Below are 15,526 nucleotides of genomic sequence, written 5' to 3'. Positions count from 1 at the left end.
GGGCTTGTTTTCATTTAAAGAGAAAAAAGGAGGGGGAGCCTAGGACAGTTAACGGGCAGAGCAAACGTGCGAGAAGGTGGGGGACTGATGAGATCATTTTCTGGGCTGGGATGAATCAGCTTTTCTGTCAGGAAAAAGGAGGATGTAAGGGAGAGAACCCGGCCCCTCCTGTTTACATCTGCGACCGAGCGAAACAAATGAAAACCAGTTCAAGGAGTCAGCTGAAGCCGGGTTTCCACAAGCAAAATATAAGCTCAAAGCAAATAAGAATGGAGGGTTTAGAAATAAGGGAGAGAGAACAGAGCAGAGATTTAAAATGCATTAAACAGGAAAACTCCCACTGCAGAAAATCACTGTTTTTTGAAATGTTAATTTGGTGCATGAAAAACATCAGTAAATTAGTGATTACAGCCATGAGTTAAAAAGAAAGGTTAACATCCATGATCAAGATATTTTTTGCCACTAGTTTATTGGGCCCAAATGTTCCAGACAGAAGTGAATCAAAGGGTTCTCCTGTTTCTAATTTGAGATCCACTCACTGTGCAGTTTTATTCTGAATTCTAATAAAAGAGAAAATACAAACTTTTTTATTTTGCCTTATCCAACAGTGAAGGAAGTTTCCAATTTGCACCATCTACTGGCAAAACACAGAACTGCAGCAGATATTCAGACAATACATTTAGACATGCATGTAAATGTGCTTTATTTACAAGCGCATGAACACTAAAGAATGTTCTATAATTTCCTTAAACAGTAAAATAAAACCCTTAGTCAAATACTGCTAGAATTCATAAAAAAGGCAAAGCTCTTTAAAACCTAAAATATACTATAATGCCAAATTTCTTTCTTTAAATTTAATTTCTAAAAAAGTGAAAAACCTGAAAATAAAAACACTTAACACATGGTGAGGTCACAGGACTCATCAGCCTTCTGTGAAGTTAAATGAAAATCTTTTTTTTAGAGAAACTCAAAGTGATGTGAACTGTAACTACTAATTATTTCACATTTGTAATGCAGTTTGATGAAAAAGTAACAAACACTTAGTTTCTACTACAGATATGTGGGTACATGCTGGAAAACTCAGTTTGTTCTGATGTATCATGAAAATAAATCTGGATCTTTCTGTAAAATGATTTAAGAATCTACACAAAAAGAGACTCAAGTTATATTGTGATTTGAAACTTTAAACAGTAAAAGCACATTTAGGTTCTGTTTTTTAATCTATTAACGCTGAGTAAAAATGCCCACAAGTCAAAACATCAAATGAGTAAAATTTTATTTCCCAACTATCATCATCAACTGTAAGTCAGGGGAAAGGGAGGTAAATACGTCAACCAATGAAAAAGTACATTTTACGATACAATGTCAAACCTAATCTGCATATTTAAAAACAAAAGACATGCACAATACAAGATGCAATATAAACATGGATAAACTAAAAAAATGAAAGAAAAACCGAATTGACCAACTGCGCAGCGTGTATGAAAGCAGTTCTATAACCATCAAAATATGGAATCATAAATTAAAACTTCTTTTAAAACTTAAATTCCTCAAGAAGTTTTCCTTCAGTAAGGTCGGTCTCTGCGCTCCTGGCGATGGTCCCTAAACAAAAAAAAAGAAAAAAAAAGAAAGGAAAATTAGACTTAAAACCAGACAGCATCATCAACAGTTGAATTACTGGTGATTTGTTTAGCAGCTTTAAATACTGATAAAACATGAACACAGTCGCCTCTCAGGAGTAAATCTTACCTCATATCCATCTTGCCGCCTGGTGGTCCCATTCCTCTTCCCCCTCTGCCACCCATTCGGTCCATGGGTGGTCCTCCACGCCCGGCACCGCGGAACCCTCCCCTGTCCATTCCACCACGTCCTCTAAATCCCCCGCGGTCACCTCCCCATCCTCCACGGAAACCTCCGGGTCCACCCGGGCCTCCGACTCCTGCCGGCCCGCCGCGGTCCATACCTCTGCCTCTATGCATCCCCATCCCACCTCGGCCGCGGTCACCGCCAGGAGGAAAAGGAGGGCCGCCACCCAGGCCCTCAGGTTTGGGAGCTTTGCACTGGTTACACTCCATCCTCCAGGCAAAGTTTTGGTTGCCACAACCCCTGCAACAAATATTACATACATGACAAAATTACCAAAGCTACCAAAATCCATCCATAAAGTACAGCACTACTGGGTTCTACGTACGGGTTGGGACACTCCCAGTCTCCAGCTCTCTGCTGCATGTTGGCTCCTGTGGGACCACCTCTGTTCATCCCACGTGGACCTCCTCGTGGGCCAAAACCGCCGCGCTCTCCTCCACGACCCATCATACCTGACAAGAAAGTTACACCAAATCATCCACAAAGAGTTTCCTGCTAAATTACTCCAGCTTCAGACATAAAGCAAGACTAAACCACCTAACTAGTGTAGCCATCATTGTATTCTGTGGAAAGTGAAAGGATGAACAGCACATGAACAAGTACTGCTGACAGTTACCTCCGCGGCCCATCATGCCATCACGCATGGGCATGCCACCTCTCATTCCCCCCATCATGGGTTTTCGGCGAGCCATGGACACCTTAAGCTTTCGGCCTTGAAACTCTTTCCCTGTAGTTGGAGATATTGCATATTCACTTGTTCCAAATGCTGCATACATTTGATGATGAACTTCTTAACAATAATCAATTTCAGCATTGAGCTCTGTCTGTAAAACATACCATCGAAATGCTCCACAGCTGCTTTAGCACAGATGGGCTCCTCATAAGACAGAGTGGCATCTCCCTTTGGCTTTCCTGAGTCCTTGTCGGTGTAAATGTTGATAGCTGCGTGACCCAGTCTGCGATTCATCTTCATACAGAGGGGGAGAATCAAGTTTATTTGTGTTCTTATCAAACTTAAAAGAATGTGCAGATGGAAGCAAAGCAGCCTATTTACATATGTACTAGAAATGCTTTTGCAGTATGGGATGAACCATGTTTTGTGAGGTATTAGTAGTATTTGGTCCTTTAAAGATCTTGACTCAACTTACCCTTATTGGGCCAACGTGTTTAAAGAATTCAGACATTTCTTCTATGTTGGCCTTCTCAGTCAGTCCTGTGATGTAAATTGTGCTGTTCTCAGAGTCATCCTGCTCTTCTGGACGTCCTACAGGAAGGAACATTAAAGACAAAATAATTAAATGATACATTTCATTATTCCAAGACAACAGTGAGAGGGGGAGAGAGATTTTACTCACCCATTTCACGCTCGTCACCCATCGGGCCTGTAGTTCATCAATTGAGAATGAGAAACAGATTGAGAGAAGTCAGTGCATGGAACTGAAATCTATTACACAAAACCTGAGAAATACTACAGATCATAATTCAAACACTCCTCTTTAGACAAATGACTCATATTGGGAAGTCATAAAACTGTCCTTTATGGCAGAAAATTCCCACAAGTGATAAACTGAATTGAGAATTGAACACTTCAGACCTTTTGGCAAAACGAAAAGAATGTGTCATTTGAAAAGCCTTTAAGACCAGTGAGAAATCCTCCAAAATATAACATAAATTCAGCTCAAATCTGACAGAGCAGCAACACTTAGAGGTTTGTTTTTAACCTGCCTAAAGCTTGTCAAACCATAACCAGTGACTGAATTACACAAGTACCCGGGAGCAAATGGTCTTAGGCGTAAAAGAACCAAAACAAATCCAAAATATAAATATATGTATGTATATTTTTTAAATGTTTGTGAAAAATTTTGTATACCTCAATGTTAAACATTTATACACAAGGCATATTTACCCCCAAAAAGTTTAAGGTTTTGAAAGGACTAACCAGTGTAATACTCGTTAACTTACCACCAGGCTTACTGAAGCCACCTCTGTCTCCAGCGCCGCTATGGGAGAATAAATGGAGATATGAAGGCGTTTCCCTTTTACAGCCACTTCCATGGCTCGAGCAAAGTGGCTTGATTGAGGGAGTAATCAAAACATTCTAACTAAGCGGACAGCAACCTACATCACCTCCCCAGAATTAATATAAATCACAATCTCATTGAGGAGGTGGATATTTACGGTGTGAAAATCCTTAGCTAGCTCAGAACAATTTTAGTGACAGTTTGCAGCAGTGGATACATTTTCACAAACAGACATGACTAACATGTTTTCACAGCCTTTTAAGATGTGATAAATCCAAAACATCTGTACAAAATGGTAGAACTACTTCAGATGCATTGATGGCACACATTTGGTACCTACGTTTGTCTGATTAACATTACTTTTTACAGGTGTACAAATATAAAAAAAACGCATCTGAAATTTTACAAGAGGAATGTGATCACATTTACCAAAAATAAACAAAAACAAAAAAACCTTCACAAATACACATAAAAAAAAAAAAAAGAACACCAAAAATATATAATATACAGCGTCCGCAAAGGATATGTTAAATCAAAAACAAAACAACTTGAGATACCCATCAAACAAAACACCATCCTCAGTTCTTGAAAAAAGGCAGACTTCGAATCTTTGTTTAAGCTCCTTCCTGTTGCTTAAGCTGGAGACTCTGTACTGAGTAGATACTTTTAGAGAAAAGATGCTTTTAAATGGCTCTCACTGTTACCTGTACGGTATAAATGTGACAAAGCATGTTAAAAAAAGTGCTCAAAAGAAAATCAGACATTGGTATTCCAAGCCACAAAACAATTTAAAACATTTCAAAAACACAGTGTCCCCCACCCACCACAAATACCTGTGCAAAGGCAAACTGTGCTAATAGGCTAACCTGACTAAAAACTCAATGATTAAACACATTTAACCATTAGTGCAACTTAAAATTTAGTTTCCAAAAATTAGTTTTTAACACATCTCTTTAATTCATTACTTTGGACCCTGTCTTCATCTGATAGGATCATATCTACCATACAGGCTACCCCATTACATTTACATGCTATGATTCTGTTGCCCCTTTCCTATTGTAGAGTTTGGGGCCAAACAATGCAATCTATTTTTATTAGAAAAAATGATCTAATCTGCTGAGACTGGATAAGTTTATACATATTTATTTATAAATTTGACTCTTAAATATCCATGATCCGGCGGTAGAGAACAAACTGATTTTAAAAGCCAGCAGTACAGGAGCCACAAAAAGGGAGCAATTATAGAGACCGTAAACCAGCGAGGTACAAAACATTTGGACAATTTTCATTTTTGTTTAGGGGTTTATGATTTGAAATTGTTTACCAAAACTAATAAAACTGGTTTTAAAGTTCAATGCTTGGGAGAGTTAAAGAACAAATCTGAACACATCAGCTGAAACTGGGCAATATTTTTTTCTTCTCATGGTATTCTTGGTTTTTCTCATCCTTATTTGTATTACTTTGATGCGTGTGTGATTAAAACGTCAGTTTTCATTGGTTTAATGTGTAGCTCTTTTGAATTGGTAGTTTTAGAGACTGACCAGGGCAACTTCGGCAAATTAGCAGTTGGCTTCAAGGTCCATACAGGTCTATGATTACAACAAGCACCATTGTTTGATGTACCGTCCTTGTACTTGAGAATGTACATATCTGCTTTTAAAGAAAACTCTTGCAGAACCTTCCTGCTTCAATAAATCTAACAACCAGAAAACATAAAATTTACCAAAATCAAACCTTAATGAAATGAGATTTAAGAATTTTAGTTTCCAAACCCACTCGTAAAAATGAAAACTTAAAACCTCAATTGTTTGGAGAACAGACTCTACTGAACAAGTCAAAAATAGAGTTTTGTATCTTAATTTAAGACATGCAATATTTTTAAACCAACACAAATGTGCAATAAACCTGTAATACCCCTGTTTTTCATAAATACTGAAGGTTTTTGTTGTGAACAGCTCAAGGGAGCAGGAAAACACATTTTAATTAGTTGTTCAAAATACAAGAGTGCAATAAACCTGAAACCTGCTCACTGGATTACACCAAAATCCATGGATTGACAAAACTACAAAAACAGCCTCGACTATTTTTTTGACTACTGTTGAGAGCAAATTTAAAAAGGTCATCAAACACAGTCAGTCTTGTTTTCCCATGTTTTTGATTTCATCAACTTTGACAGGGAGTGAACTTCAACAACATTCAGTGAACTTTTAAAGAGAAAATGTTGGAAAATTAAGTATGAACTGTATTTCTTATAATATATATTTTGACCCCAAAGTTTTAAAAGATCAATTTTTTGCTCTGTTAACTTTTCAAACATTGGCAAAACCCACTGAAATGATTCAGAAACCGTTTTTAGGTACAATAAGTCATGCAATAAATTTTCATCTTTTGGAACCAGCGTAAACATTAAAAACCAAAAGAGAAAGAAACAACCTGAGAAACCCACGAGAAAAGGGGTACGCAAATCACTTTGGGTTTGAATTTTATTTTTAGAGGTTCTACCACATTTGGCTGCATTTATAATAGTGCTATTTTGTTTGTTTTTAGGTTACATTTGTTCATACCAGTTGATAATCAAATGAAGAACTAATATGTATTTTCAGTGACATTCCATCAAAAAACAGCAACACCCTAAAATACCAGTGAGGTGGTAAATAAAAAAGCCAGGAGGAAACAAACTGACTGTGAGCACAAATAATGTGCGTTTGAGATGGAACTGAAAATATTATACCAGCTCAATATATTACTTTAAGTTTATAGTAATTTTTGCAAGACTTGTTAAGCACACAGCACTATAAGCCTGAAAAAACAGACTGAAGTTTCCATGAATTTGTCCAAATGCAAATCACCCTTGTGTGTGTAACTTTCTTAATCAATTCCAATTAGGTTGATATGCACATTTTGTAGATTGTTAAAAAAAGGACACTCTCTGAAAAACCATAAAATCTGCAACTTCCCAACTATTCAAAATGTGGTTGTCACCCATAAGTTAATAAATTATATATTACCTATTCAATCTAATGTTTAAGCACAGGTCTCTGTTCAATTAATAATTTGTATGAAAAAGGAACAATGCTTACCTTTAACCAAAAGAGGCAGAGCTGAGAAAATTATTATTATTATTATATTATTATTAATAATTTCCTAGCACTAGCAGATAATAAATTGTAATATTTCCAAAACTTAAACAATAATTTTTCACAAGCTCTTGATATAATAGTTTTGAGGGCTTCAACAGTGTTTGAATAGGCCGTCCCAGCCCTGCCCCAAATGGCAACAGCACCTGTAGTCAAAATGAAAATGAGATTACATGCTGAGGAAACATACATACCCCATGCCACGCCCCATGCCTCCACGCCCACGATGCATCATTCCACCACGATCAAAGCCGTCCCTGCCAGGGCCCCTGCTTTCCCCACTCTGGTACCTTCCAGGCTCAGAGCCTGGGTAACCAGAACCTCCACCCTGGCCATCCTGTCTGTAGTTACCTAAGAAAGAGAGAATAACATACTGGCATCAGTACAGAGTCCAAAAGTGTTTTACAGAGATTCTGGACCTAACTTCAAGTTAAATATTATAGATTGACAAAGGCTCCACTGTTGTGCTTACTGTAATGGCCAGACTGGCCGTAACTGGATGGTCCTCCTTGCTGGTTGTACTGACTGGCTGCAGGCTGTCCATAGGAACCAGCACCCTGGGGAGGGTAGGCAGGAGGAGCTTGCTGCTGCTGTGGTGTCTGCTGCTGGTAGGCCTGCTGCTGGTTGTAGCCTGCCTGTTGCCCCTGGTAACCAGGTTGTTGTTGTCCATATGATGCAGGCTGGGAGTAGCTGTTTTGGTTGTAACTAGCAGGCTGGCTGTTAGCATTATAACTATAGAAAGAGTAAATGCAGTGCATTAGGTAAAACACTATGGATCCAATTGACGAATCAAATTACTATGTTGGTTGTAGAGAAGAAATTCATACCTCTGAGGTGCAGAAGGAGCAGCCTGTTGACCATATCCAGGATAGGCAGACTGGGCAGTGTACCCTGGCTGAGAGCCATAAGACTGAGAGGGAGCTGGAGCAGCAGCTGCTGCTGCAGGTGTACTATCATAACCACTGGCTCCATAACCCTGGGCTGACTGTGAGTAGCCATGGGTAGTAGACTGGGCAGCAGGATATCCAGCTGTACAAAAACAAACAACAAACATGAATCCTGAGCTTTGAATACAGCCTTCTGATTAGTATTCAAATAAGTTATTTCGATCATGCATTGATTCCTACTTCTAATTCAAGACTGATTACTTAGGAAAAGCAGACCTACATCACAATAAAAAAAATTCTTTTTACTAACTGACCTGATGCCTGCTGGCCATACGAGGATCCATATTGTTGCTGCTGCTGCTGAGGGTATCCTCCAGCTGCAGAAGCTGTCTGGGTGTAACTGCTGTCAGCAGTAGGTGCAGCAGGTTGAGCATATGAGCCATAATTCTGCTGACTATAGCCTTGCTGGAGGAAGAAGAAAAAAATATTGCAATATTAAATATATAAATTATTACCATTTAGAATGATCTAATAAAAAACGATTTATTAACAATCTTGTTGGCTATTAAGGACATTGGTATAACAGAAGCAACCTTCAGTAGAGAAGTTACAATTTGTCGTGGTCAATCTCACCTGAGCAGACTGTCCGTAATTTTGTGAAGGCTGGGCAGCATAGGAGGCATACCTGTAAAATCAAACAAATCAGTTTTAGCCAGTAAATGTGTACGGTCCCCATATGAACTCATGGCGTGTATTGAGCTAGTCTACCATACAATCCTTGCTCTTTGCATACATAATATTACTTCATAATAATCGTACAAGTTCATTTAAAAGATGCTTCAGTGATATTTTTGTAGTCCTACATTAATTGCATTTATAAAGCCATTAGACAACCAAATGAAAATATAATTAAAAATATATATAAATAAACAGTAATGAAGACGTTGATGGACGAAACTTACCCCTGCTGCGCACCAGTCTGGTTGTAGGAGCTGTAATCTGTGGAAACAAACGTTAAGGGAGGTTAAACGGTTTAATTCTCCGAACAAAACATCGTTCGCGCGCGAGGAGCACGTTACAGGCCGTTGCGTCGCCATTCGACACTGAGGGCATGCTAATTAGCAATGAAATAAACCATCATTTAAATTTATGAAAATGATTACAAGGGCGGGCAAAGTTGAACACAATCGGCTGAGATGTGAAATTTAATGTAAACCCGAATATAATAAACTAAAAACCATATGCGGCAAAAAGCCGCTAAGGCTCGAGGAGCTAAGAGACCAGGCCCGCCACGCAGCGTTTCTTACAAATCATTTTTCAACCACAAACAAATTGAAACAATGAACTAAATCGATATTTGTGTATTTAAAATAAATTGATCCGCATAAGTGTTTATTTTAATTGGTGAACTTTGTGGAAAATCGGTTTAAACGACAATAATCTTTTACTCACCGGGAGCTGACGCCATTTTAACAACACTGCACGAGATGACCGGACGCAGTCGGCTGCAGAAAAGATGTTCTTCTCGCGAAAGACCCATCAAATCTCGCGAGATATGACCAACACAGCGAGACTTCATCTGACTCGAAACTGTTGTATGATTAACGTACAATTTTACAAATATTTATATAAATAAATTGAAGAAAGTCCTGTGGTATGAATTTGAGTAAAATAAAAAATCTTATTGTGCTTTAATGCAAAATTCGGGTATGCACAATACGAAGCATATTCAAATTTAGATACGTTTCTTCTTATTTCATCTTCGACATGATGATGTTCTGTGACCAAAAGTCCAGAAAAAAGATGTTGATTTTTTTTTACTCCACTATTGTTTTTGAGAGATTGTGACCAGAAACAATATACTCATCGTTCCCCTTTTCTTTGGTTATTCTTTTTCTTCGGCACTGAAAAATATACCGCCTGTAGGTGGCGCTATATCTGCTTTCCGTTTTTAAAATCAACGAAGAAGACAATGCTTACGGAAGTTAGCATCTTCTTGCATTTGTAGGCTAAATGTTTTGTAATAAATTACAGCATATATTACTTATCTTGTAATGATATGAAAAATTTAAAAATATGTATTTTTATCGGATTGTCTCTGACCGCGAGAAAGATTGAAAATAGTTCTAAGCTGACTATTTATTATAATGAACTTTAGCTTCAGTTGTTGCATTTTAAGAAATGATGACGGTAATTTATTTGTAAACCTTTCATGTCTGATATTTCTTTTTTTATGATCATAAACAGATGTTTGTTTGTCAGAATAGTTTCAGAATAAGAGAGAGGAAAGCTTGCAGCTGATGTTACACAATGCTGGGTCGTGTCTCATTAGTAAGACTGTGGTTTGGATCAGCTCGTCCTAGATTCTGCTTGGCAACATTTGCGTTAATAACAGTGATGTTGCTGATGTATGCTGGGGCCATTCAGGCAAGTCTCAGCTTAGGTCCAGGAGGAAATTTCCCAAGGTTCAGAGGTAACTCAGTTTTGTCATTTAATTGTTACTTGAGGCAGACTTTTGTAAATAAATGCCTGTCTCTGTTTCTGTCCTCCTCAGATGTGTTTCTGTATGCTCTCAGTCATGATGACCTGTCTTCCCTGCTGGTCAGCCTTATACTCCTGGTGCTGCTGGGACCATACCAGGAGCGCTGCTGGGGAACAGTCGCCTTGCTGGCCCTCTCCATCCTGACAATGATTTTCTTGCCTTTTGTTTACACTCTGGTCCTCTTTGTGGGGGGAGGTGAGGCGAGTCGGATCTGTGGTTACTCAGCTGTGCAGCTCGCTCTGGTTACGGCTCAGTGTCGACAGACTACACAAAGGAGGCTGATGAGATGTTTACCAGTCTGGTTCCTCCCCTGGCTTTTCCTGCTCGTTGGCCTGCTGCTGCTGCCGGGGACGCCTGCCCTACTTCACTTTTGTGCAATATGCATTGGATACACCTGTATCCTTCTCTGTTTATACAGTTTGTTGATGCTTGTCAGAATGCAGTATTTTGTGGCTTCTAGAGCTGCAATGAAGTTAAAAGATCTCCTGTTTTGTCTAATTACACCTCCCTTGTGGTTTATGTGTGCATATGCAAACTCTTTTTGATGGACATTTGTGCCATTCTTTTTAAGATGGGGCAAATGGACAAATTTTATATTTAGCATTAATTTATACAAATCTTCTATCTGTCCTCTAGATATTGGAGAACTGTTAAGCTTCTTTGTGGTGGCCTTTGCCCCTTTGTTGTATGGTTTGTTGTATGTTTTCTGCAACTGTGGTCACATATTGGTGAATTTATGGGTTTTTTTTGTGGGAGGTCAAGACAAGGGGCATCATTGTCCTGTCCTCCCTTCATAATCTTTCTGTGTGATATCAGTTGAATTGAATCTTGTTTTCTATGCCATCAAGTCTGCAATCAATTTGTTTAAAACTGAGTGTTTTCTTCTAAAGTTTTCTTTTAAATACTTAACATAACTGGCAGATCATCATCCCTTTATTGGAACATTACAGGAACTGGAGGAGGCCAGGCCTTTTGACTTTTTACCTTCCTGGCTGTATGTTCCCACTTCAGCCAGATTCAGACTTCCAACCTTTGCAACCTCACAGAGGTACTGTAAATAATGCAAATTTAAAATCTTCTTAAATTACTGTAGCCATTACAGCAAGCATGGAAAAAGCAGGCTTTACAATTTCTCAATTTCTCTTTTCTACAGATCACTTCCTCAGTTCTTGATGATGGAGGAGTCTGTAGCACTGCCTGAGGCAGAGCTGCTGGAGCAGGAGATGCTACGAGCAGGAATACTGGCCTCATTACAGAATGCACCTGAGGTGGGGCCTGATACGAAAGTTGAGGTGCCCAAATCATCTGTTTCCTCTCTGCGGTTTGTATTAAGATGAATATTTTCTAAATCTGCAAATATGGTACTGTGCAAAAAAAATTGAAACCACCCCAGTTTTTTTTTATACTCTGTTCTTCCAAGCAGTAAAACTTGTATTTTTGTTAAAGTTCTTCAGACTTTCTGAAGGTCTTCTAAAGGTTTTTCTTTAAAATTTGGATGAATTTTCACTCATTTTCTCTCCATTCCTGGTACATGACATTGACGGCATACTTTTTTTAGTTTGTGGAGGACAAAAGAATTAGTGTAGGTCCTAAAAAACAAAACAAACTATCTACGGTAGATGAACAGTACCTGTAATTGTTTCTTTGCCAAGTTCTCTGTAATGTGTCAACAATCACTGGTTCATTTGGTTTATGCCTGAATGATGCATAGTTCAGATTGAAGTAGCTTAACAACCTAAATAAAACTTTAAACAAATCTTCTAAAAATGATACCCGACTGCAAATGAGTGAAAAAGCAGAAATTGAAGTGTGGGGTGACTTAAGACTTTAGCACAGTACTCTGTGTGTTTTGCACTCAAAACATTAAAATAAAGTTTGTGTTTTGAAGCAGTCATCCAGACTCCTGCTTGTGTTTTCTCTCAGACTTCAGCAGCTGGAGAAGATGGGTTTCCCCACAGAGAAAGCTGTGGTGGCGTTAGCAGCATCGAAGCAGCTAGATGGCGCCATCTCCCTTCTCATTGAAGACAGCATCGGCGAGCAAGCTGTGGTGGTGTCCAAGGGAAAGATGCTACCACTGCAAAGCACTTAGACAACCGAACTCTTGTCTGTACCAACTTTTGCACTCGAGAAGTGATATGCTTGGGTTTTGCTGAGCTTTAATATTTTTCCTGTCGACTGCAAGAACAGTTTCAATCCTTTTTTTTCCTGGAAAATAAGAATAAAAAACTGCTGTTTTCTAATAATGTACCTTTGCATCAGAGAGAAAGACAGGATGTTGCTTATTTATGTTATAAAAATGTTTAATGAATACTTTTGTACCACAAATTTAAACAGGTGATGTGTTAAAATAATAACAATAATAAAAAAAATGAAACAACATTTTATTACATTGATCATCTAGACAGTATTATCTTAACACAGTAACACTTTTGCTATAAAAAAGCTCAAAATACAAAATGGTTACACAACACCTTACACCATAAACTACAGTTTATCATTTAAATAGTTTCACAATAAGTTTGTTATATGATGAAAAAAACAGTATTTTCACCAGAACAGTTTAAAAGCAGTTTACCAACACAGCTGTGGTAAAAAATATGTTCAAGTTCCAGTAACACTTTCCTTTGTGTGTTTAAAATCTCAAAATGGACAGTTTACTTTTGATCATGTTGGTTTCCAGATCGCAGCGTTGCATGTTTCTACAGTCAAAATGCTAATCAGTTTATCAGGACGCACTTTCAGGAAAAGCTAACACCAGAAAACAAACTACAAATCACTACGAAAAACACAAAGCTCACGTAGAAAAGAAATGACTTCATCTTTTTAGTGCACTATATAACACTGAGTGAAACAATATAACAAAATGAATACAAGAAGAGGGAGGAGGTTTGTAAATCTGTCCTGCAAACTATAAATGTTGAATACATTTTAATAATAAACACTCTTCAGATTGCAGTTTAATTGTGAAAGTAATACAAACTCCAAAAGAGTCTTTTTCCTCACATCTGACTTCTCCTTCACTTGATTTTTCTAAATGACCCTGGTTGTTTAGAACCAATTATAGCTCAACAAGCACCACAAAAGACAAAAAAATAATTCCTTTTTTTAAAATATGGTTATTATTGTATTGCCTTTAGTTCTATAGCTGAAGACATGAAATACACTAGCAGCTATTGGGAGCCTTTTTTAAGGGTTTGGTTATGATGATGGGTGATGGTCGAAGCAGTTCTCGGGTTGCAGGAGTATCAGTGGAGTTTCCCTGAGGTGTCTCCCATCCTAACTCTTATAATAAAGCCCAGACTGGGGACCAGATGAAAGGCGATGAGACTTATAGGAGAGGAAGTCGACCCAGCCTGTGTTCCTCAGGGGGAGTGAGGTGTGCTACTTCCCTCGGACCTTGGAATTGGAGAACAGAGGGGACGCAAGTCGATGTGGAAATGCCCCTGCTCGCTTATCTCTGTAGAAACTAGGGGAGGTTGTGCCAAACGGTTCATCCCCAGACCCTAAATCAGGCTCTGTTGAAGAAGAGACAGCAGTTGGAACGGGCCTCCCTGTCCATCAACATGTGTGGACATACAGTGTGTACTTCATAGCCCTAATTCCCAACCAGCAGGCGTTATATATGTGGTCATTTCGACTAAGAATTACTCATCAGCTGTAGAGGTAATATATTTGATTCCTAGAAATAGGGCAGTGATTTTTTTTGCGGTTGGTAAGAGTAATTTATGTGAGATTCTGAATCATTTAAACCAGAGGTTCCCACACTTTTTAGCTTCTGATCCATGAAATAACAGCAGCAGAGATTTATAATACAGACTTATGCTAGTTGGAAGGATAAAAACACTTTTAAAAGTCAAACAGAAAATCAGGACAACAGAAACAGCTTCAACAAAATTATATTATTTATAGATTAATAGCCAGCGTTTTTGATCTCTTGTAACAATTATAGCCAAAAATAGGTCATGATAAGATGATACACCATGATGTGATAGATTCCTCTCAATATCTGTTACTTGGTGTCTCAACCCGCAGTGGAGTCTGATCACTTTTCTGAACCTCTGAATTAAATCACTTGTTAACTGTGGGAAGATGATTCTATATGATGTAGAAACTTCAAATATTAAAGCAATAGAGGATTATTTATTAGATTGCAGCAGCTATTGAAGATTGTTCCAGAAACTAAACTCCCCATATTGTTGAAAAGAATAAAAAAATTACTGGATTACGCTTTTATCAGTTTATATAAATCATGACAGCAAGAATACAGTTTGACCACAAATTATTGGGTGAGCATCATCATCTTGGAGGATATAATCAGACTGTGGAGAGATGAGCCACTGGTTGCTCACAGGTGCTGTCAGTCAGGCACCTGATTATCAGCATCTGGAGTACCAGAAGCTCAACACAAGAGTCAGTGGTAGAATAAAGTGTTTGGCAGAGATTTAGCAAGTTTTTCATGGCTGCAGTCCATAAACTCAACTCTACTGCTCAACCCACAAATGCCTTTTCCTAACAACTGTGTCACCATTTAAGGAAAAATAAACAAGGAAAACAACAAAGAACTAATCAACCAAACACCAATTTCTTTATTTTTGTGCTATGTATAATCAATAGGCCAGGGATGGGAATAATAATAAAAAAAAGATTTAACAGCTCTTTTGCATTCCTATTTCACTGATTAAGTGCTGAAATTAATGCCCACAACTTGTCATCTACATTGCTGTCTTAAAATTGTCTGTTTGCTCTAAATGACAAACCAAAAGACGTTAATTTTTGATCAAACAAAGATCCAAGACAATAGTTAAGAAGCACCGTTTGGCACATTTTCTTACTTAAACTGATTATTTGTCACATCACTAACCAGTACTACTAGGTATAATTCAAACATTTTAAATCAAAATGTACAAAATTAGTATAAATAAAATCTCAGTGAACTTAAAATTGTAGATTTTCTTTTATAAAAGATTTATGACAATGTGACAAATCAATGATAAGAAAAAAGTATAACACTCAAAACTCAGCCAATCTGCATCATTAGGACTGATGGAAATGTAATCAAGTAAACTTCTGCTT

General features: G+C 38.0%; 3 protein-coding genes across 4 annotated transcripts in view; 1 reads left to right on the top strand and 2 right to left on the bottom strand.

Annotated features, from left to right (window-relative positions):
- Positions 1–1,251: 1,251 nt before the first annotated feature.
- On the bottom strand, positions 1,252–9,394 carry ewsr1b (EWS RNA-binding protein 1b). The gene is made up of 15 exons (XM_017413859.3): positions 9,364–9,394; positions 8,874–8,910; positions 8,545–8,596; positions 8,226–8,376; positions 7,852–8,053; positions 7,497–7,756; positions 7,219–7,375; positions 3,829–3,866; positions 3,222–3,248; positions 3,015–3,130; positions 2,704–2,833; positions 2,483–2,593; positions 2,192–2,318; positions 1,750–2,106; positions 1,252–1,602 (listed from the first exon to the last, which is right to left on the bottom strand). Exons 1-15 carry the CDS (start codon positions 9,377–9,379, stop codon positions 1,566–1,568), a joined length of 1,818 nt encoding a protein of 605 aa, XP_017269348.1. The 5' UTR covers positions 9,380–9,394; the 3' UTR covers positions 1,252–1,565.
- Positions 9,395–9,875: 481 nt separating this feature from the next.
- rhbdd3 (rhomboid domain containing 3) lies at positions 9,876–12,832 on the top strand. The gene is made up of 5 exons (XM_037976757.1): positions 9,876–10,384; positions 10,466–10,849; positions 11,375–11,501; positions 11,607–11,774; positions 12,377–12,832. The coding sequence occupies exons 1-5, from the start codon at positions 10,222–10,224 to the stop codon at positions 12,540–12,542; spliced, it is 1,008 nt and encodes a 335-aa protein (XP_037832685.1). The 5' UTR covers positions 9,876–10,221; the 3' UTR covers positions 12,543–12,832.
- The window catches only part of emid1 (EMI domain containing 1), a 49,429-nt gene continuing 46,565 nt past the window's right edge, over positions 12,663–15,526 (bottom strand). For both annotated transcript variants that reach the window (XM_017413973.3, XM_017413974.3), the window contains exon 16: positions 12,663–13,968. In XM_017413973.3, coding sequence (XP_017269462.1) covers positions 13,835–13,968 — 134 coding nt within the window. In that variant the 3' untranslated portion in view covers positions 12,663–13,834. The remainder of the gene's footprint in view (positions 13,969–15,526) is intronic.

Source organism: Kryptolebias marmoratus, linkage group LG1 (assembly GCF_001649575.2).
Source record: "Kryptolebias marmoratus isolate JLee-2015 linkage group LG1, ASM164957v2, whole genome shotgun sequence".
Lineage (NCBI taxonomy): Eukaryota > Metazoa > Chordata > Actinopteri > Cyprinodontiformes > Rivulidae > Kryptolebias > Kryptolebias marmoratus.
Note: the sequence above shows the minus strand (reverse complement) of the source record. Positions and strands in the feature narration are given on the sequence as shown.